Source organism: Epinephelus moara, chromosome 20 (genome assembly GCF_006386435.1).
Source record: "Epinephelus moara isolate mb chromosome 20, YSFRI_EMoa_1.0, whole genome shotgun sequence".
In the NCBI taxonomy this organism is placed as follows: Eukaryota; Metazoa; Chordata; class Actinopteri; order Perciformes; family Serranidae; genus Epinephelus; species Epinephelus moara.
The window spans coordinates 21,658,312-21,682,423 of record NC_065525.1 but is presented as its reverse complement, the minus strand read 5'-3'; the positions used below and the strand labels follow the sequence as shown (position 1 = coordinate 21,682,423).

The 24,112-nt window shown below is 42.4% G+C and overlaps 1 protein-coding gene across 2 annotated transcripts in view; it reads left to right on the top strand.

Annotated features, from left to right (window-relative positions):
* Window positions 1-17,156: 17,156 nt before the first annotated feature.
* Window positions 17,157-24,112, top strand: part of mafb (v-maf avian musculoaponeurotic fibrosarcoma oncogene homolog b (paralog b)) — a 51,643-nt gene continuing 44,687 nt past the window's right edge. For both annotated transcript variants that reach the window (XM_050073136.1, XM_050073137.1), the window contains exon 1: window positions 17,157-18,557. In XM_050073136.1, the coding sequence (XP_049929093.1) occupies window positions 17,581-18,557 (977 nt within the window). In that variant the 5' untranslated portion in view covers window positions 17,157-17,580. The remainder of the gene's footprint in view (window positions 18,558-24,112) is intronic.

The window sequence follows — 24,112 nt, the reverse complement described above, 5'->3', positions numbered from 1 at the left end:
TGTCGGGGGGGGGGGGGGGGGGGGGCGGGGGCTGTACCTGAAAGCACAGTTTGACTGGATGCTGAATCACTGACTTGCAGCAGACTTGTAACAAAGTTTCTCCCTCCTCTGATCTGCAGTTTGAATTGACTTTCAGCCAGCCAAGGAGGTGAGGGTGAATGTCTGCCTTTATGCAGCTTAACTCCCAACCCTTACAGTAGCAGGGACAAGGTGACTTACAGGTAATCTATAAGAATAAGGAGCCAGGCAGGCGCCCTGGGCTTTTATTAGATCTCCGATACTCCCCGGCCCCAACCCCAGTCCCAGCCTCGGCCCCAGATTGGCACTTGCCGGCTCCACCTAGAGAAGGGCTACGTCGCAAATTACTCCAGACAGCCACTATGACATCCACCTAAAAACCACCTTTCCTTTAACAGGGCGGCCGGGGTGGCGGAGGATAGAAGATGTCAGTGTCTCCTCGCATTCACCCGTGGAGGAAGTGAGAGAGAGTGAGAGAGGTAGAGAAGGAGCACAAGGATCTATCCGTCAGAGCTTAAGGAGTTTTCTAACAGTACATTGACCTTGAGTGCTTGCCATTGATTTCCAGTAACGCCTCCCAAACAGCGTTGCGAACCCCGCCGAGCACTGCGGGACCCTGATTGGGAACAGATTTCCCAAATTCCGATAGCGTGCCACCTGCCCAGGATGATGGATAGTCCTCCTGTATCCCATCAATCCTCACCTGCTGCCGAGGAGGTGACACCTGGGCCAGATTTATCATCATATACGACAACAAGCTGGGCAGCCAATCAGAGAGTGGCATACTAAACTGAGGCCCCTCCCCCCTGGAGGGCTCCATTATGTTTGGAAACAGATTTATTCCTGCGATGTGACAAGAGGAGGGGAGATGAGGAGGGAGAGGAAGAAGATAGAAGGAGAGGGCAGAGGGAGATGACTTCCTGTGATACACAGAGGGTTAAACTGAATGAAGCTTTAAAGGGGCACTACAGAGATTAAGAATTACACTTCAAAAAAAGTTGATAGGCATATTAAAAAAAGACTGGTCACAACCAAAGCAACAGCGGCCAAGATATCCTGACGATTTGCAAATAAATTCAGAGCAACATTTTGTAACTTACTATTCTATTTACTGCTTTAATCAACACTTCCTAAGTATGGTGTTGACAGCTGTTATGTGGACAGCATTACCTTCCTTTTAAATGTATTTGCTGTTGCAAATTAGTAGTGTAACTCTAGTTACTGTACACATTATATTTTTGGGTTATTTATTATTAGGTCTCCATGATTATTAGGTTGTTACAGAATACTGTGATTAAGATTGATATAGCAGGAATAATTACACATTGAGATTTTGGAATTACAGAATTAATTTGTATTAGTAGCACTTGAACTATTATTCTATTTATATATTTTCATGTGTACCTTTAAGTTGCTATTTAAGTCTCCTTAGCGCTTTTAACCAACTGAACAAGAGAGTAGGATTACAGTAGTATGTCAACATCATTTCTAGGGAGACAGGGTGGCTGTGACGACATCATCGGGGTTATTTTGTCAAATTTTGAAATAGTTTTCACAAGCTACGTGGTGCTCACAGCCTGGTCTCACTCCCAATTTGTCAAATACCAGCGCTTGGTCAGTGGCCCTTGGTGGCAGGTACTGAGGCACAGAGGGACCCTTTGGTGGCAGCATGAGACACACCAGGTGGCATTGTTTGATGCCATTAGCAGAAGGGGAGATTGATGGGTCAAAAAACTCCCAACTTTCAGATGGGAGACTGCTGTTCCGTTTCCAATGTGAAATCAATAATAAATCGAGTTATTGCAACAACAACTTTGTGTGTTAGTATTTATATGCGAGTGATGTATTAGTAAGAAAAGTACTTACTTTAGGTCCGAGCCATGATGTTTTTTTTTCTTCTAACCATGTGCTTTTGTTGCCTAATAAAGTAAACCTAGAACAAAGGTTTTTTTACCTACTTTCTAAGTTTATTTAAAAAACCAAAACAGACTGCATGTATTTAACAAGCAGGAACTGTACATTTCCTTTGAAAACAGAAGTTAATTTTGAAAAGACACAATGCATGTAGTGTAAATTGACACGCCATCCCTAAACATCCAAAAGTGATGCCGGAGGGGTACCTAGAGCATCATAGTTTGATGCTAAGGCCCTTGATTTAGTGTTGGTATTGGATGAGTTGAGAGTGAACTCTGTTTAAAAGTGGGGAAATATTTTTTTATTTTGGAATGTAAATTGTGTGGCAGCATGGTGGTGCAGTTGTTAGCATTGTCGCCTGGCTTCCTGGTTCAAACCCAAGGGGGCTCGAACCTCAGGGTGGGTGTTAGTATGTATTTTTACATATTCGCTGACCAATGGATATTTGGTCAAAGAACCCCTGAGGATCATGTTCCGCCAGGACAGCTACAAGTGAGACTAATTTTAGTTGGCTGAAGGCCAACTTAAATTTGACACAGTGCCATGCGGGTAACAGCACACGTGATACCATCTTGAGAATATAAGCCATGTTCCACACTGTGTATTTATCAATCACTTGGCCTTGCATGTGGCAAATGTTGATCCGAGCTCGTAATAAATGTGCATTAAGAAAGAACTCCGTGATCGGCCTCATCCTTGCATTCTTCAGATCATCACAGAACAACCTACTCTCAGTGGGGGAGCCCATGTTGCACCCGTGTCAGCAAGCTCTGGGTACTCCTGTTTCCTCCCACAATCCAAAGACTTGCAGGTTGGGGATAAGTTAATTGGTGACTCTAAACTGGCCGTAGATGTGAATGTGGGCGTGAGTGTTTGTCTGTCTCTATGTGTCAGCCCTGCAATAGTCTGGCATCCTGTCCAGGATGTACCCTGCCTCCTGCCCAATGAGCTGGGATAGGTTCCCGCACCCCCGTAGTTACGGAAAAGGAATGAATAGTAGACTGTCTTTGAAAGCATTTATCCATGTTTGCGTAACAGAGGCAAAAAGTTATTTTAAAAAATCCTTTAAAACTTCTAAGAAGTTTTTACTGACATATTTAAAACTAGTCTTTACACACAGTATGTTTATAATGTTTTTGTCAGTATCACTAAGTCAATGTGTTCATATGATTCACATTATACAGCCTATCACATGATGAATTGATCTAATTCCATCTCTCAGAAATGATCATGGAAGCAGAAGAGGTGATCACAGGACCATGAATGCGCTAATCTAATTAATATCCTCCTGTTCCTGCCACTGATTTTACGACTAGTTAAAAACCTTCTGCTGCTTTTATGGCTATTAGAAGCCAAGTGTGAGCTATCTTCTACTTCACTCTATTTTCTCTCTCCACCAGCAGTTGGCCACCCCTAAAAATTAAGAGCCTCTCGGGAGCATAGGGTTCAACACACAGACTCAGAGGCCAACTACCTCTGTATCATTGCAACAAACGTCTACAAAAAAATCCTTGTGATGATGGTGTTGTATTGCTAGATGTTTTTTTTCTGCAATTAACCTACCATATCCCTTCCCCCAAAATGCTTTTCCTTGCCCTCTTCCGCTCTACAAACCCCCTCCTCCTTTCCCTCCCTTTCAGTTGGCGGAGCTACAGCGGTTTCTCCAAGGCTCACCAGGCACAGTGCTTTAGCCCTGTGTAATCCTGCCAACCCTATTTCATTAGCCACGCGGACTAAAGAGCTTAACGACACAGCCCCATCACAGTAGACGGAGAGAGGGAGAGAGAAAAAAGACACAACACAAATTCCTCAGAATACATGGCCGCTCAGCCAGTATTTACGCTTTCTCCCTCCCTCTCTCTCTCTCTCTCTCTCCACGCGCCTTGCCATACCTCTCCCTCTGCCTCTCCATCTCCATCTTGCAAAGGAGCCCAGAATGGATTAGAGATGGCATCAATGGGATGAGACGTATTACCAATCGATTTGGAGGGAGCGTGGCATTGTTCTTCTGAGTGGAAAACTTTGGATCTGGCCAATGTGCCGATTGCCAAATGCAGCTGATTTGGAGATGGAGTTGTGCAGAGGAGAGACTCTCACTCTCCGTCTCTATTGCTCTCTCCTGTCTCATTTCATCCAAAACTACTGCTTGCGTTTAATCACTAAAGTCGTTGAGGACTGTTTTGTGGTTCGTCTGTATTGTCTAGAAGAAACATGTCGGGTTTAAGAGGCTGTAAAGTAGCTTTGTACTGATCTCGGGAGAAAGGAGGATAAACAAGCAGATTGGGGAGAAACCTGATCAGTGTTAATGGTGATGGTTTAGGATTTCGTCTCTCACTGATGCCTTCTGCCTGACAGCCAAAAACACCATTCTACTGATTAGACAGAGCTATTGAAAAAGAAAAACAGAAGCTACAGACTAGCCATGCCCCTAGTTTCCGTTCCTCTTCTATATCCTAATGAATAAAATCACAATTAACTTCTGTGCTGACTGATCCCGCATAAACTTTATAACACATAAATACTTGTATAATCATTATTCTACCTCCAGTCTGGGGTTGATTGTGCTGAATTGGCAGGGTCTGATCCAGACACTGTTGATCATTTACTTGATATTAGTGGAAGAGTGGTGAGAGTGACAGGGGCCTTGGATGAGGAGCCTGAGGATGTAGGGGGGCCTGACCGGGGTCTGGGCTGGTTGTCAGCTAAGGGCACAAGGTGTGGGGGACAGGGGCAGAGACTGCTGCCATATTTCTTCATGAGGGCGACAGTGACAGAGGAGCGACAAAACGAATGGCCTGTCAAAAGAAATGAGAACGAATAGTTCCTGTGTTCCATGGAAAGAGGACCCTTCAAGCATCAAGGGGCGGTTTGTTTGGAGGCAGAAACCAGGACCAAGTCTGCAGCTAGCATGACTGCTAACTACTGTGAATCATGACTCTCTGAAGAGGCCAACACAATATGTTTGTAGAGGAGAAGGTTTTTTCTGCCCATTAATTGTCGCAGGGCTGCATTCAGTGACTCACAAGCACCGTGATTACTGGGTGGCGCCACTGAGCGCTATCTACCCAAGTGATTGATGCGCGGGAGTGCATTTCCTACCTGGCTTCAGTGTTGGCTGCATTTAGAGTGTTCAGTGCTTTGTCTCTTCACAGTTGGGTTTTGCAATGATTGTAAGCAGGGCTGGCAAATTTCTCGCAGTAGATCCGGAGTGGTAGTGTCCGCTTCAAGCCTTCGCTTAATGCAACTTGTCTGTTTGTAGAGTGAGTTAGCCAGAGTCTGCGCCAGTCTGTCTCTCACCCTCCTTGGAAAACTGCACCTCAGCTCTCTGGCACTTGTATGCCAGACTGTGCATCATGGTGGGGGCCTGTTCCATATTCCCAGCCTCTAACTCCCTGGTGTAACTGCTGTTTTGTCTCTATGCATCACGACACCCTCACATGTCTCTACCTAGTTTTGCGTCTGCATTTATGCTCTTTGCTCCAGTCCTTGTCTTCATATTGATTGGTGTTACTTCTATTGTTTTTGGCTTTTCCCCCCCTTTTTTATTGTAACACAACTGGTTCAGTTTGCAGCTTTGTTTGTGCCCACTTCGCTTTTTATTTATATTTTTGTGATCACTTCTCGTGTAAAGTAAATTGCCCAAGGTGGCGTTGTTGACAATAGACCGTTTCAAACTATAAACATTATAAATGAGTCCTTTTGTATTTCCTGTCGAAATATTTTGCAATGTATGTCAATGACATCTGCTGACAGGATGTAAACATGGACCCAATCTGTTGCCAAGCAATGCAATTTCAGCAAACCAGTCTATACCACTACAAAACAAATAATAAAACCCGCTTTTGCCACATGTTGATGACCACAACTAACAAGACAGGTAGTGATAATCTTAAAAAGTTTACCAACATAAAGAGGTTGGTGAATTGTGATCATCATGATGATTTTTTTTAGGTCTGTGTCCCCAAGTGATTAGCATCAGTTTGACAGAGTTCACTAGTGAAAAATAGTTCCATCATAGAAACGTAATTAAAGGATCTACAGGTGTTTTTACTTTTCTTTTGTCTAATTGTACTCCTTATGCTGTCATGAGACTGATGTTTCTCTTTCCAGTCATTTGTATGTGGAACGGGGGGAGACACATTCATTGCCAACCTCAAACTACCCCGTGCAGACAGTTTGGGGGCCTCTCATACAGGAAATGTTTATATTCTTGTGTAATAACTGCACAGAAAAAATAATATAAGCAGCTATTTGTCTGCAGTGAATGCAAGAACAGTGTCAGTGGCTAATGACAGTAAAATGTTTGATGAAATGCTGTATAATTGACTAGCTGTTAGCACTTTAGTAAAACTAGCTCCTGCAGTTGAGTGTTTACATCCCTGCCCATACTGTTACCTGTACCCCCTTCCTTTGCCGACACCACTCTAGTACGTTTTCCAGGCAAATGTTAGTCTGCCTGCAGCTTCAGGATCAGCCCTGACTCTTAGAACTTGTGTTTATATACAACTGATTTGAAACACCAAATATGTTCTGAGGAAAAGGTAATGCAGAGAAAATTATGTTTTCTATTGACATTATGAGCAAGTTGCAAAAATGTTGATACTGCACATACAAGCTTTTTTTTTTTTAACATTAAACTAAAATCACACTGTTTCCTTAACTTTAACCAAAAGGCTTTTGTTGCCTAATGTTAACCAGAAGTTCTGGTGTCAAGGCTCTGCACTTTGAACACCCGCCATCCTCCCCAACCATCTCAATGTGAAGGCTACACAGTACATGAATGTAGTGTTTTGTGACCTGAAGGAAACATCGTCAGGCAGGAATACCGTTGCTACTACAGTGTAATTAAGGAAGCAGTTTAGTAGCATAGCAAGCATAATTTCTAGGAGACAGGGTTGTCAAGATGGTGTGTGCGTGTAAAGAGTGTATTTGGTCGACATCCACCTGACCATACTATTGGTTTTGTTGCACCTGTGGATGGGAGAAGTTACTTGTCATTCTTATTGGTTCATGAAGTTCACCGACCTCATGTAATTTTTAGCATAGCTTCACCTTACTTTGACCTGAGCAGAGGTGTGATTACCCAGGATCCCTGTGTGAGCAGTTTCTATGGGGACTATGAATGAAAACTAAAACTATTTGCATCGCTTGATACCCAGTATACGTGGTAAGCTGCTGTTGTTCTTGTTTTTGTTGGTGTTGGTAATTTGGTGAACCAGCCCTTTAAAGTACCTGCCACATTTAAAGAGATATTTGTGTTTACTGTAAATCAGCTGTTTGATTCAACTCACTGTCTTTTGAATATGGATGTTTTGTATGAGTGCCCCATTTTCTGTCTGTCTCTGTCTCTTTCTCTCCTCATTCAGTGTCTGTCTTTCAATACACTGTAGCTTCTCCCCGCCCATTTTTTTCCTTTAATTTCCCCCCTCTTTCTGCCTCTCTCCACTTCTTTTTCTGTCTCATCATTAGTGGCTGTCCCATGTTGAGGGGAGAGTAATCTGAACTACGTGTCCCAGGGGCCCATTCCTTTACTTCCTGCTGTAGGAATAAGTGGCCTATTGATTAGTTATCAGCCCGTAATTGGGCTGCGATCTCCCTCGCCCTCAGATATCCCCCAGATATATGACACTCCTGACAGCCTGAGAGGTGGGTGAGAAGGCGGGGGGTTGAGTGGTGGCGGGGGGGTTCCTCCTGCCTGCCAACGCTTTACTCAACAAAATGTCTTCCTGACCACATAGATGCCAACTGCTACCCACGTCTCTCTTCCTGCAAAGGGATTTTCAACATCATGCCAGGGAAAGATTATTCAATCTTTCAAATTATACAGCCAGGGAGAGGTCCTGCAGGATTTTATGCTCTGTGTTAACTATGAGCACCCATTTTTGCCATTTTCTCATAGCAATAAACTCTGAAATTGTAATCAGAGTTTTAAAATGAAAATGGTGCGGCTTACCGAGAAAGAAACTTATATAAGCTCAGAGTAAGTACACCATTCGCATATGGATAATTGCCTGTGAGGGATTTCAATACAAATTGAGGCTCAGGAAGCGGATAAGCAACAGGAAGGGTGTCTCTGCTCCTGTGTAAGCATCCAAATCTACTGTGAGTGCGCAAAGAACCATGACTAACTCTTACTAAGTCTGTTTGTGCGTTTTTAGGAAAAGCTTAAAGATACTTTCCTCTCTTCTTCATCTCACTCCCTCTTGCTGTCATAACCTCCTTTTTCCCCAAAAATTACGTGTCGCTCTCGGGACTCTTTAGGTTCGAATCAAAATTTATATATCACTCTCCAAATGCACCCACATTTTCCACTCAGCATCACGAGGTGCTAATTGTGAGCGTTTGCAAGCTTGATCAAAGTGTGCAGGGAGGAGATGAAGAGGAGACGTGTCCCGCTGGGTTCTCCAGACAGACACAACATGTCAAACCCTCCATTTAGCAGCCAGATTAACGCTTATCCCAGCCCTCCCCCTGCTCCCTCGCTCCTCCCGTCTCTCCCTCAAAACCACATTTGATAAACATCTCATTTCCACACTCAATATTGCCATAATCAAAAGTCCACCCATTACATGAAGCCTGTTCATCATCCCGCTTCACTCATCCCTCGGGCCAGCAATGAGCAACCTTTTCCCTCCACTCTCCCCCCTCGCTCTCCCCCAGAGAAGTGAATATCCCAGTGGAAGTGCATTTGTCTCCTGGCATTAATCTAGTGGAGATATAAAGGATTGTTGTATGAGGCTGTGGTGTCCTGTGGGCTGTATTGTCTCTGCATCTTCCTCTGTGACAGAGTGCAGAATAACGCAGAGAGATGTGACTTTAGTTTGCTCGCTCCCTCACACACTCCTCTGCTTACTAAGAGCTATAGGCAAATGATTCTTCCATTGCTAAGGAACAGATGAGGGGATTATCACGGGGAGGTTAAAATTAATATTTACATTCATCTGCAATAATCTTAAATCACACTGCATGCAGAGGTGTTTACATTCTCATCTTTCTTTCGGCTGAATCTCTTAGTGTCTCCAAAGGGATGAAAGCCTGTGTGGGAAGACTTCAGAGGAGGACTGGGGTGGGAGAAGCACCGTGGATCATGTGGACTGCTGTATCTGTAATGTGGCACCACCTCACTATTGTCTGCTAGGGCTGCCCCCTGATCTCCACAGAGCCAGTGGGCTCTTCAGCTCTCTGGTAAAAAACACACAAAGACTCATTGTGCGAGTGAGTGTGTCAGTGTGAGACTGAGTGAACCAGAGCAGCCTGTAGTCATTGTGTTGTTACAAAGCATATGAACTATACAGTTATTGAGTGTGACATTTTACATTTCTATTTTTATCATTATTATTCATTATTTTATGAGTTAAGTTTTTAAGAGTTTCCTTTCTTTTTTGAAGCTATACTAAAAGTTACCTTACCTCTTACTCTAAAGCCCTTACCTTAATATTCTATCCAATTAGAATAATCATAAATATATAATGCATTGTTATTGTACCATATAGTTTGCTTATATATTTTTTTATTCGTAGCATTTTCTAGCCTTTTTGCTGACTTTGCATATTTTTGTCTGACTAAGCGTAACACTTTACATCAGCAATAAACAGTATTAACATGTAGATTATTCCAGTGCAACTGAATTTTAGTTGTTATTTTTTTAAGTTGTTGGAACACAATGAATATTTGGGGCCGCAACTAACAACTATTTTCATTCTTTAAACTTTTTTCAGTTGATCAGGTAATTATTTAGTTTGTAAACTGGTGGGAAAATAGTAAGAATTGTTCCCAGACTGTCAAGTTCACATAAACCAAGACCAGGGGCGCCGCCAGGAATTTTGGGCCCCATGAAAAAAAAATCACATTGGGCCCTCCTGCGCTGGGCCCCATGAAAAAAAAATCACATTGGGCCCTCCTGCGCAGCTGTTGTCACCACATCTCTAGGAACTAACTGACCCATTAAAAGCTTTACATAACCCTAACTTTGAAGGTTTGCAACTGTCTTGCTTCTTGTAGTTCAGTACTACCAAAACCAAGTCAAAACTGAGACAAGACTTGTTCAAGTCCCACCCTGCNACCTAACTGACCCATTAAAAGCTTTACATAACCCTAACTTTGAAGGTTTGCAACTGTCTTGCTTCTTGTAGTTCAGTACTACCAAGACCAAGTCATGACTGAGACCAGAGAGTATCAAAACCAAGTCAAAACTGAGACAAGACTTGTTCAAGTCCCACCCTGCATGAATGTGGAGCATGCACACCTAGGCACTCCTCAAATTGATCTGAAAGATCCACATTTCCATAAAAACAGATGAAGATTCCTCTTTATTCACCTTTTTTATGGCCATACTGCATGTATGTGTGTATGTATTAGGCGTACCACGAGAAATGTCTTGATAAAGTAATCAAAAGGCAATGCAGAGGTGAATTTTATGTGTGGGAATTTTCCTTTTGGTTCTGTTAGCAGACAAATACGAACACCAAGGAGCTAAAATCAACTTAATCATCTGTATTTAACACTTCTTTTTTGCCCAGGCAGTTTAGTGATATGACCAGACTTGAAATAAAATCCGGAGTCCTCTTTGTCTGAGAGCTGAGACAAGACCGAATAAAAATATGTCTGAGTCTGAGACGCGACGGAGACTTTCAAAAAGTGGTCTTGGGACCCATCTTAAGACCAAGACTGATCTCAGTTACTACAGCACTGTTCCCAGAGTCCAAGGTGACATCTTCATATTGCTCATTTTGTCCGACCAACTAAAAAACTCATATTCATACTCATACTCAAAACGCATATTTAATGTGCAGTGATATAAAACAGAACAAATCAGAAAATCCTCATATTTGAGAAGCTGGAACCAGTGAGTGTTTGCCACTTTGGGTTGATAAGTAACTTTTAATTATGATAAAATAACTTGTTAATACATTTTCTGTAAGCTGACAAATTGATTGCTCTGCTCATAGCTTTTGACACAACTTATGTGTATTGAATTTTTGGTTCTAGACTGGGTTGTTGTTACAGTTGCATTAAAATACGTTTTTGTAAGATGTCATAAGAGAATTGAATTAATTAGAGAACTCCTGAGTCACTGAATCACAGAGGGTGTTTCAGTCCTGGTGAATAAATCTGTGGACTCAAAAAGAGTTTATTAAGAGAGGCTGGCTATGTTTGGGTGACGATGTGGAGGAGCTGCAGGAGGATAAAGAAGAAGATTACTCCTTGCTCCTCCTCCCTGTGTGACGGCACAGTTCGACTCTGACTAATGGGGAAACTCTTTATGTATATGATTCACATTAATAACAGCACAGAGTGGACACTGTGGACATTAATAACAGTGTACAGTTGCAGGGAGCATATAGCGCGGTACATATACCAGCCACATCAATAACAACTCATAACCTCCAACTGCAACATGAATCATCGTGCCATGTGTACGCTGGAAGTCACGCATGCAAACACTGTGTTCATGCATACACCTAAAAATAGAAAATCACAGTCATTAGCCATGAAAAGCTAAAATTATCAAGGAACCATCAGCTTTGTGGGAAAAAAAAAAAAAAATAGTGTGTGTACCTTGTATTGTTTTTGTTATTTCGTGTGAGTGTTGACTACCTGCTACTCCACATGCTGGGTGATGCACGGTGGGGATAGCTAATGAAGCCAATAATGTAGCAGTGTGTGTCTAATGAGAGAAGATGAGCTCAGGTTCCATACGATTCACACTTCATTTTAGTGTGTTTGTGTGCAAACATGATTACATTCATGAACCTTGACTGTTGAATCCACAATGAACTACTTCTTCTTCACAGAAAACCTGCAGCGTCCAATTTCACATATTTTTTGTATTCATAAAGCCGTTGAAAATCATTAACTCGCAGACTGCGCTGACATGTGAATGACCCACATCTCTTCATCATGTTACCCGTTCACGCTAGAGATACCGTATTTTAAACTACACATGCAGCTTTGCTGGTTTTTAAAGTATAATAGCTGTACACCCCGTGTTACACAGAGACAGAGAGCAGATGAGACTGCTCAGACGCTGCCTGTGATGTCCACCTGCTGTGAGAGACAATAACCAGATGTGAAGAGGAGAGTTTGACACATGCAAGTCTGCTCATTGTGGCCAATTACCAGGTTGAAGCATCCTTCTGGCAGGCACGGAGCCAGAGAGAGAGTGTCACAGCCCTGTTTTCTAATCAAGAGCATCCAGTCATTTGAATCTGAATCTTACACTGCTCTGGTGTTTTACTCTGCATAATGTTTCCATTTTGAGGCTTTAAGGGCGTGATTGACTGTGGTGACTTGGACATTTCTGCCACTGCCAAGTTAAAAGCAGAGAGGTAGACTGGAGCAAAAACAGCAGAGCAACCTCAGCCCTTTATACTGTCCATACACTAGGGCTGCAACTGACAACTGCCGATTATTTTCTTGATTAATCAATAAAATGTCAGAAAATGGTTAAAAATATCCATCCCAGTTTCTCAAAGTCCAATGAGACGTCTTGTTTTGTCAATCTAAAACCCAAAGATAATGAATTTAATATGATATAAACCAGATAAAAGCAGGAAATCTCCATATTTGAGTTTCTGAAAACAGCATTTTCTGCCATTTTTGCATGAAACTTAGTTTAAAGGTCCAGTGTGTAGGATTTAGTGACATGTTGCGGTGAGGTTGCAAAACTGAAACTCCTCCCATATGCCAAGCGTGTAGGGGAATTACGATGGCTGACTAAAAAACGCAAAAAAACCAACAGCCCTATCAAGTGCCAGTGTTACATTTGTCCACTTTGGGCTACTGTAGAACAGACTCAAGGGGAGAGGTCCAGCTCTATATGTCATTCTTAAGGTAATATATATGAATATTATACACCATTTCTGACAAGAAGCCCCCAAATCCTCCACACTGGACCTTTAACATTTAATCGATTAGCAGAAAGTTGGTGATTATTTTTCTGTTTATCAACTAATTAAATAGTCGACTAATTGTTACAGCTCTAATACACACTGGTAAACCCATGTCCTGTCTTTCTCTAAGCATACTCTTCCACAATCTCTGCTCATGGGCAGACTGCAAGGTAATGATCAAATTCACTTGTTGAGGGCCCGTTTCTCCTCCATTAACCATGCAGACGTTTTTCAAGTCCACACATAAACAGACAGTTCAAACTCGGAGCTTCTACCTGCTTCCTGAGCGAGTAAATGAATCGAAAAGGTTGTAAAAGTCTGATTAATGCGGGATTGGAGAACAGGACGGTGAGATAGTGGGAGAGAGAGGCAGAGCGACTAAGCCTGTTCTCTCAAACGTAGCACTTTGCAAATATGGCACTTTGTTTCCGTGATGTGGAAGCTTATTATCTTAATATGCATTCTTTTATTCCCCCTATAAAACACTGGCAGTGGAAAGCGTGGTACCGTTCTTCATGCTCCTCCTTGTAATAGCTTCTCACACAGCTCCTCATTCTATTACAAAAGATACAACAGTTAGTTAAGACCCCACGAAACATTTCATTTTCTGTCCTGCTAATTAAATGTGTCTCAGATGAGCCCGCTGAGCCCACTCGTCTGGTTGTCCCCCATTTGGGGTGCCACCAGAGTTTAATATATGGCATTAAACAGGGATTGAGAGTGAATATGAAGCCTACCTCCCATTGGGAATGTAATGAATGATTATAAGGCATAATCTTGGTCATGCAGAAATCCTTTAGTTTAGTTTCCGTCGTTTTATTTAAGTTACTGTCTGTTAAATATGGTAATGTCTTTGGCTATTTTTGGCACGCTCGAGATTTTGAATAGTGTGAGTGGGGTTATAAACTGCACATCTTGCAGTTGCATAAAGTGAGCTTTAATGAGTTTTTTTTCCTTCAATGCTCTCGATCCTCTGTTTCCTTTCTCTGTTGAAACACTGTGATAATATTTTACCCAGCTTTAAGATCATATTGTAGAGTTTAAGCTGCCATATTTGTCTTCAGTGAATTACATGCTATTTATTTCACAGACCTCACAAGTAGCGCCTGCTTCCTCACCTGTGAGCAAAACATTTCTACCACAAAGGTGGGTAGAAAGCAAACAACAAGTTATGCACATCCTCAGCAAGTGCGCATCTTCAGGGAACCCCAGAGGCAAACAAAAGGTTAGCATGCTGAAAATAAAAGTGACGTCTATTGCAACACGGTGCATAAGTCACGCTGTAATGAGGATGTTTTTAATAGATGTAACAATTAGTAAAGTCACTGTGTCAGTAAATCACGGGGAACTCCAGGAGCACTGGTTATCCTTTACCCAGGATGCATCAGTGTTCTCCTGGGGTGAACTCTAAAAGGTCAGATGGTGTCTCATTAACACGTACTGTAGCCGGGCTCCACATGTAGAGGCCAGACTATTAACACAAAGCTGGTGTGTGCACGTTAAGGCTGAGGCATCAGTGGGGTTTCAGAAGAGTCAAAGGGTTGGATGTTTTCATTCACAAATCACTTGACTGCATCACTGTGGGGTCACAAACTGATATAAATATTAGTTTTACAAGTATTTAGTCCTATTGAAGACTGGTTTAGGTGTGTTATTCTTACAGAGGGTGAACAAGGCCTCAATTTTTAGTTAAAAGAAGCAATTTAAGACACAAATAAGGGCTGATCTGGTTGGTGTCTGACTTTTAATTAAACATAGGTGTAGATTTGGGGTGGACGCAGGGGACATGCTTCCCTCAATATATTGAACATGTGCATTTGTTCCCCTTAATAAAAACCTAAAGAATGCAGAGGACTTTTATTTTGACAAAATTAAAGACATTTCCACCATAAAATGATGCAGAAAAGACACAAACTAGTGCGCAACTGCCTCATGTTTTCCCTCCTCTCCACCAAATGTGGGAACAAAACCTATAGCCATGTATTTAAATATACGTAGATGTGTTTTAATCATATAAAACTAAATGCTCTTAACTTCCCCCTGTACTAACACTGTATAAGTGGTCCACCTCCTGCTGTATAAGCTTATTTTATGATATATGCCTGAGTGCAACCCCTGTAGAGAGCAGGAAGAAAAAAAAAAATCATCCCCGATAAAATAAAGACAGCAGTAAACTTTGTGGCAGTGAGCTGCCTACGTGAAACTCCAAAGGGAGACAGAATGGGGTGCATACAGGACTATTAGCCCTCAGTAACACAGCTGATGCATTGGCTCTGGACTCTGCTTGTTAACCCTTGAGACTCCCCAGCCGATAAATCCTGGTTTAAGAGATCTGGCAAACTCAAGAGCTCACACAGCAGCTAGTGTCCGCCGCCGCTGCTGCTTTCAAATACGGACCTGTGTGGACACGTGAACAAGTTAAAGTGCTGTCTGTGTCTGTTAGTGGCATGTGTGTCCAACTGTTTTACATATACAATAAAGGAGTTGTGATTTTGGCAGTCATTTTGCAAGTGTTACATGACATGCAGCAGGGTCATTTTTATCACCTCCCTCAGTTGTGACATAGCCTCATTTTCCTGTCACTGAACATGATGTGATGATAGTGGTTAAAAGACATACAAATGACTCTACACAAAGCAATATATATGAATCATGCACGACTATTACTCTGACACTTTTTGTCCTGCTGTGCTTCTTACTACCAGTCTGAATTTCCACTACAACAGCAACAACATATAGTAGCATCAGATGGGACACCTCATCTGTTTAATATTTATTCAAAGGCATCAGAGGGGCCTCTGTTGTGTGTTCTAATGAATAAAACACGATGTTTATCCTTTCCTGTTTAACGTTAAGTCCCCATGAACAGTCACAGGGACCAAGAGAATATTTACTTGCGTCGGGGACACCGGGGAGTTGGATTATCTGCTGGCGGCTTTGTAGTTTTCTGAAGCTTCCCCGTGTGACATGTTCCAGGGAGAGTTCTCTTATTTACTCTCCAGTCCTCTGTGTATAGCCCTCCTTATTGTTTGTTCTTATGTGCCACCACTCCTGAGGAATGTGCTCCAGGAGAGAGACACACAGAGAGAAAGAGAGGGGAACACTGATGCTGTGATCATTACATGGGATTGAGACTGTAGACTCCAGGAGGACACAGATGGAGGTGTTGTCACAACGGAGTATTCAATTAGAAAAATGATTTTGTGTTGACAAGCATTAAATGTGAATGCATTAACATGGGAGACACTTGTAGGAAAATGCGTTTATGGTTTTCTCCTTAAAGAAAACTGACTTCTGTATGGTTAAAGCTCTGTTTTTATATGTAAAAATATGTTTTTATGTTTCAATTTTGTTTTAAAATGCTCTTTTTGTCTTGTTAAATCATCATCATTTTCAGCAGTAAGAGTAGCAGAAAGCAGACAAGCCTCTACAAGAGCAAAGTGACTTAAAAAAATCTTCTTTTTTTTTACATTTAAAGCACAAAACCATGTGCACACAGCCACTGTATGGGACACACAGTCCCTTATAAAGCCACATGAAGTATCCTTTTATACCGAAAGGTGGCGACGTTGGGTTTCCAAACAATGTCATTCAACCACAGCCATGCCATGCTCCTTTCAAGCACTTTAACATTCCTCGCACAGCGATCCGCTTTGTCTGTAGTAATCTATTTCTGCGACTATATGTAGAATAAAACTATTTATCTATCGCTCATTGAGAATCGTTTCAGTGTATTATGGTGCATTTAATTCCAATGTGTGTGTGTAGAGTGACTAAAACAGTTGTCTCAGACGAGTTTTGAGATCCTTAATTATAAATCTGCTTATATAATTTATGAAAAACACCTGTGCAAAGTCTCGCTATATCAACATACTAAATGAGAGCTGGGTTAATGAAGAGACTGATCAGCAGACAGCTCTGAAACAAACAATATTGTTGATGAATATGACTGTAAAATGTGGATATTTTATGTGATTATTATGATGATGTAAAAACATTAAATATGTGTCGAAATTATAACGATCTGCTAATTAAGGAAAGACACATGCATGTTTACCAGCTGATATCTTCTGTTATTCCACGGGATGTTTTTTTATTTCACTTGCGTTTGTTGCTTTCTATGCAAAGTGTTAAAATAATGCATATAAAGTCTCATGTGTCAATCTGCAGATGGGCTCGGACACTTCAGAAAACTTTGGTTTCTATACTATTATGCTAATTACCTCCCCAGGCTGGGCTCCTCATTGGCTGAGTCTCAGTCAATTTCATATTTCCAGTCCTGACGTCAGGGCGCCTATAAAACTAAGCAATGCTTTTTAACTCGTCGGCTGACTGATGCCTTAGAAAAAAAAATCTATCAATCCTAGGGTGGAGTTTTTTTTTTCCTCCACAAAGCAACTATTTGCCCGGGACACGTGCGTGAACCTCCTCAATTTGGCGCACTAATCCTAAAAGGAGCCATGAAGTGTTAAATGGTAGAAACAGAGACAGCGGCGCTCAGACACCCGCACGCTGGGAGAGAGGGAGGAAACAGCGCTGCTCCAATGCGTCTGTGCAACACAGGCTGAAGAGAAAAAAAAACTTATCGACTCACAAAACCAAAAACCTGCGCTGCGCAATTAGTGCGTGAAAATCCACCTTTTCTCCGGTTTTGAAGAAAATAAATAAAGAAATCAAGCTGGCTCAGTGCGTGTCTCAGCAGCCCACTTTGACAGGTGCTCCTCACCCCCTTTGGAGGACTGTCAACAGCAAGAGGATGGCATCAGAGCTGGCAATGAGCAACTCCGACCTGCCCACCAGTCCCCTGGCCATGGAATATGTTAATGACTTCGATCTGATGAAGTTTGAAGTGAAAAAGGAGCCGGTGGAGCCCGATCGCAGCATCAGCCAGTGCAGCCGCCTGGTCGCCGGGGGATCCCTATCTTCCACCCCGATGAGCACGCCTTGCAGCTCGGTTCCCCCCTCGCCAAGCTTCTCGGCGCCCAGTCCGGGATCAGGGAGCGAACAGAAGGCACACTTGGAGGATTTCTACTGGATGACCGGGTACCAACAGCAGTTGAACCCCGAGGCTCTGGGCTTTAGCCCGGAGGACGCCGTAGAGGCGCTGATCAGCAGCAGTCACCAGCTCCAGACCTTCGATGGCTATGCCAGGGGGCAGCAGTTCGGCGGCGCAGCCGGGGCAGGAGGCGCCATGGCCGGGGAGGAGATGGGATCAGCGGCCGCCGTGGTGTCCGCGGTTATCGCTGCAGCCGCAGCTCAGAACGGGACTCCCCACCACCACCACCACCATCACCACCACCACCACGCAGGGGCACACCATCCCTCCTCCGGGTCTCAGTCCGGCGGCGGCGTGGGGGGGAACCACCAGCACCTGCGCTTGGAAGACCGGTTCTCGGACGAGCAGCTGGTGACCATGTCTGTGCGGGAATTGAACCGGCAGCTCCGGGGGGTCAGCAAGGAAGAGGTGATCCGTCTGAAACAGAAGAGGAGAACGCTAAAGAACAGAGGCTATGCCCAGTCCTGCCGGTACAAGCGGGTTCAGCAGCGGCACGTCTTGGAGGGAGAGAAGACGCAACTCATTCAGCAGGTGGACCACCTCAAGCAGGAGATCTCCCGGCTGGCCAGGGAGAGGGACGCCTACAAGGAGAAATACGAGAAGCTCATCAGCACCGGCTTCAGAGAAAACGGAGGATCCAGCAGCGACAACAACCCGTCGTCCCCGGAGTTTTTCATGTGAGTCTCGGCGCTGAAAAGTTTTAATACCCGACCCTCACAACAGACAAAAAAAAAACTTTAAATACGCACGCAGCTAAAAAATAGTTTGTGCGTGCTTGTTGAAGTTGTTTTGTAAAAGCTGCGTTAGTTAAGGACAAAAGAGTTTTACACTTTTTCTGTATTTCAAAAGTATTTTGTTTCAGGGTGAGGATCTTTGTTTGATTTATGTTTAATTACAGGAAAAATGCCTGTTTAAATGGCTGAATAAGAATTCGGTTTCAACAAATATTTTAAAGGATTTCTGTCCAATTCGCGATGTTTGTCTTCAAACACACTGCATTCAATGTCTCAACACTTTGCTGAGCACAGGTCCGCCCTTACAGCCTCATCCTGCGCCTCGTCCATCCTGCTCCCCTCACCCCAAAATTAGTTTTATGGAATTCAGCAGTCCTCAGGCACAGCAGCTTTATTTTGATGTGAATTTATTTTAGATTTCTTTGTTTGAAGTCAGTTTATTTTTTTTGGATATGAAGGATCTCATTTTCATATCATCCATCCTATGTCTTCAAAAACATCCAAACTCAGTCACAGCAGAAGTTTGGACATTTGATGTCAGACTGTAACAGTTATGTGAAGCCATGCATGCTGGTCATGTACGGAGTGTGTTTTTACTTTTTATTTTCTTTTTCCTTGTTTTTGTGAACTTGTGTATAATGATTGTATGATACCATGACTGCATTGTTCAGCCTCATCATCTTTTGGGATTTATTTGTGGGACAAAAAAAGTGTAAACAGGTGCATTCATCCGTCACTTTGCTTTCATAAAAGTTCCCCGCGAACATGGACCCTTCAACATTTTATAGGCTGCTTTTGGAGCCCTGTGAGGAGCCTGACATTGTGGAATAAAGCAACTTTGTACTCGATATTGATTTATACAGACAGACGACAGACTATCAAGGTTTAGTTTGTTTAGCAGGAACAATTATATATATTTTTCCTGACAAATGCAAAGACTAAATAGATTATTGCGATCAACAAGTGGGGCTGAAGATAAAATGCTTAACACACAACACAAGCAGATTATGATGCATGTCCTAAAATAAATGAGAAGCAGGCCACTTTGTCACGCAAAATTGTTGCAACAAATGATCTATTCTTTCTGCAGTTCCTTGTTAATGTGTCTTCTTTTCATTTAAGGAACTTAATTAAGCCTATTCGGTCAAATAAAAACAACTGTGAACTGTTTGGGAATTGAAATTATGTTCTCCCGGTGCTGTAGAATAATTACGCATCATGCAGCCAAACGTCTTTTTGTGATGATTTCTAAACAGTAAAATGTATTGTCTGGACAGTACAGTGAACTGGCAGACACCGTGTTCACTCTTAAAAAATGGAATTTAATAAATATACCATTCATCAATAAACCTTCATGAATGGAAACAAATAAATTCTCCTGAAAATGTTTTTTTTTTGTTCTCTTTAGTTTTGCATGTTGTTTGTCACTGTGTCTCTGAGGCGACACCACACACTCTCAGCCTTGTAATCTCCTCTCGATCTAAACTGTAAAATAAAACAGAAAAAGTCAATTGCAAATGTCATTGAGATAACGCAAACATCTGTTCGCACACATCTGGTTTTGTTTGGAGCGCGGTGCAGATGTTGCGCACAAGGCGCGTAATTATAACACCTCCAAGATCAAATCCAGCTCTAATATATGCACTTAAGTAAATTCAATGTGCGGGTTTCACTTTCTTTTTCCGCCTGTTAAATACACACTGAAAGATTTGAAGTTTTTTTTCTTCTTTTGCTTCTCAAGAAATAAAAGAGACGCTCTGCACCTGTTGCGTAATTAAAGACAGAAAAACTCTTTAATTTCTCTTAAAAAACGCGATGAAAATCACACCACAGTGCTCAGTATTTCTAATATAATTTCATTTTTGCCTCGAGGCCTAATAAATGTGCTGCAGGTATCCTAGAAAAAGCTGAGTTAATGATTGATTTTAGAGTAAACTTGCACTTTTTACTCGGCTGCTGTTCACTTGTTGAATATTGTCTGTGGACAGTTTCATTTCAAATCGACCGGAGACAAAGGTCTAGATGACAAAAACGACCAAATACACGATTATGCAAATATATATATAATTTTTAAAATGTGATTTTTGACTTCCCGCAAATAATTCCGTCTGAAAATGAACTTAACGCAAACACTTTATAATAAAACCGCGGTGGTTTGATTAAAACTGTCGAATTTCTACTTATATTAAATTATGCTTACAGTAATATTTATCCTGGAAAATGTTTTGCTGCTGTTTTGACACGCAATATTTAGGCACTCCACCACTTTGGTCCAATGTAAAGATCCTTTATTTGACTCAGACATAAAATGCTGATAAGAGTAAAAAGAAAAAAGCCACGAGGCACTCGGAGTAATTTGGTTTTAGCGACTGACAGCTCCAGTAGCTTAAAACCTGAATCTGGCCTGCAGAGTGTTTCTCCTCCTGAAAGCAGCCTGATGAACTCAGTGCGTCCTAAAGAGCAGCATGGCTGAGATAAAGGCTGCACGGGGTTAGGCTGCCATACAAGGTCACTGCCACCACAATGCATGCTGCTGGAAATCTGTGTGTGTGTCTGTGTGTCTGTGTGTGTGTGTGTGTCTGTGTGTCTGTGTGTGTGTGTGGAGGAAGGAGGAGGAGTAGGGGGGATATTATCTTTTCCCACTGCAGGACCTTTACCAGTCGTGCTTGCATGTGCTGTGTGTATGGACATAAGGAGGTGTTTTTTCTTTCTTTCAAATGTGTGTGTAGCTTGTGAAAACTTTAAAATGCACCACACTGATGACATGTCTGAACACAGAGTTGAAGACAAAGACACCTGTACCTGTACACACACACACAAACACACACACAGAGTTACCTGGCCGTTACTAGCCCCCATGAAAGCCCAGAGTGAGGGACAAGATGGGAGAGCACGATCCCCTCATGCCTGGAGGAATGATTTTCTCTGTGATTAAAAGTGAGTGAGAGACAGAGATAGAGCAAGAGGGACAGAGAGAGCCGTACACAGGGAAAGAGGAAGAGGGAGATGCTGGCTGCCTTCCTGCTCCTTTCAGATGATAAACGATCAGAGATGCGTCCTAGCTGAGAGGAGAGGGCCTTTTAGTGAGCATGTGTCCACTAATTTATGGCCTTCCTATCTGATTAGGTCAATATAGTGTGCTATTTAATTACATTTGTGTTATAACCTAGAACTGGAGATGCTATACTTCTTTCACGGCCCCTCTTTCTCCTGTGAGGCAGATAGGGTTAGCTGAGTTTTCTGTGGAGTCTCAGGGTTTCGCTCAGGACAGCCTCACCTGGAATGTTAAGTGAGCGGACAGGAGAGGAGGTCTGCTTTGTGTAACCCTTCACAGGTTTCCAGTGTCTGAGCTCCGTTATTTAATATGTAAGAATGATAAAGTGGAAACGTGCTCATCAGTGCAGGGGTGGAAATTGCGTGGGACGCTTTCTGCTCGTGTGTGTGTGTGTTTTGACTTCTAGACACACCGAGGGGCAAGAGGATTCTGTAGCACTGGTTCACTTCCTGTGTTGAAGGATGACAGAGGGCACAGGAAACAATATCTCAGCGCTTCCTCCTCACTTCTCAGCACTCGACCAGATTCACTTCTTCTTCCTCCGCCTTGTGCTTCCTCACTTTCATTCGCACACCATGAGAAACTGTGTACACGCAGCACACAGACACGCCACATTATTAATCTTATCAGTGTGAACTGTAATTCTATTCTCCGGCCCGCCATATTGACTTCTGCACTGTGATCATTTGCAGTCTGTCCAATGATTAGGTTATTAAAGATAATGTAGTTGTCTGCTGTCACAATATTGGACTCTCTCTTTCAGGTCAACTATGGGAAATCACTTTGAAATTTATCAGTATTGACATTTGAATCATCCTCATGTACTTCGCTTTAATGCCTCAGAATTAATAGGACAAAGGATGTGTGCACTTTTTAGTGTCTATTTGTGTGAGTGCTCAATAACCAGCCGGCATTGTCTTTTATTTGACCTTGTGGAGGAAGGATGTATGTGTGGTTTAAGTGAGTGCATTAAATCTATGGGAATGAGTCATTTTAACGTGACATTGTCAGGCTTTTTAGCCAATCAAAAGGAAATTTAAATAAAAGTGAGTAAAATGTCTCAACTTAAAGTCAAAAGGCCAAAAGTGCAAAATAAAAATCAGGCTGCAGTAATTTTTTCTTTATAAGAACACACAAATTTATTAAAGAGATGCTCCGATCGTCCCTCTATTTTGACGTATAACCATTATAATTGAAAGTATTAGCTTTATATAATCATTTGGGCAGTAAATAAACAGTTTATATCTTAAAACGCTACTTGAAAAAGCATTATTATGTCAAGTTGTCAGTAAAATAATATATGCACTCCAGGCTACCAACCACCGCTGAATAAAAAACAATTTCTTTTGTATTACTCTAAATTATTCTGCAACAATTGGAGGCACATATGTCACTTTGTAACACAACAGTTTTTGTGTACGTCCATTTTTTTTCCTTCCCTGTGAGCGCTCCCTTCCCCATGACAGCCACCCCACCCCCCCCCCTTCCCAAAGGGTTAAAAACATATTCGCATTCAAAAGAGGAAACAATCTCAATCTCTCCCACTCAATCCGCATCTGCATCACTCCACCCGATAAACATTTACATTTAAATTGATTTAAATCAGCTGCATTTATGTTCCTCTGTGGTCCGTCCATCATCTAGACCTGCAACGCCACAGCTTCTCTCCCTCTCCCTCTCTGTCTTGCAGTGTCCTGAGTTATGTGTCATTTATTTGAAACCCTAATAATTTAACTTGTCCCCTCCTGTCGCGGCTTGTGCATGTGGTAAGAATGCAGCAGCTGTAAAGAAGGCTTGTGCCGCTGCCTCTGTGTGTATCTTATTGGCTTTACACGGTGATTTTTCCCAGCAAATAGAAGCATGGGCAGAGAGGAAGTAATGTGATTGTCTGAATCCAATCCCATAGTCTTGTGTTGAATCGAGATTACTGTAAATGCTCGGCTGTGAGAGAATGTGCATGCGGGCACATGCAGTGTGGCTCGTGTTTTGTGTATGTTGCAGTGGAATTCAAACACTAGATTTGCATTTGCTCGTATAAGGAGCTCTCCTCAGAATGCATCACTAAAGGGCAATAGATGAAAGCTAATTATGATTTAATTATATGTGATCACAATATTCTGACTCACAGATAAACATAGCTCAGGCTGTGTTGATGTTTTCAACAGTGAGTTGAGTTGCAGGGCACAGAGTCAGTGGAGTGGTGTGTTTTGGACCGCAGCGGACGTGGTGAAGGGGGGTGTTTGAAAACTGAGTGCATTATGCGACTGTGTGTGTGTGAATGTTTGTCTATGTGTGCGTGTTTAAGTCTGCGCGTGCATGAGTTTGTGTTATGCAGGGTGGAGCTGGAGCCGAGCCCGACCCCTGTGTGTTTTACCTGCATCTCAATGAAGCGAGAGAGGTGATTTACCCTTCTACTGCAGTCAGCCTCTCTCTCTCAGCCAGT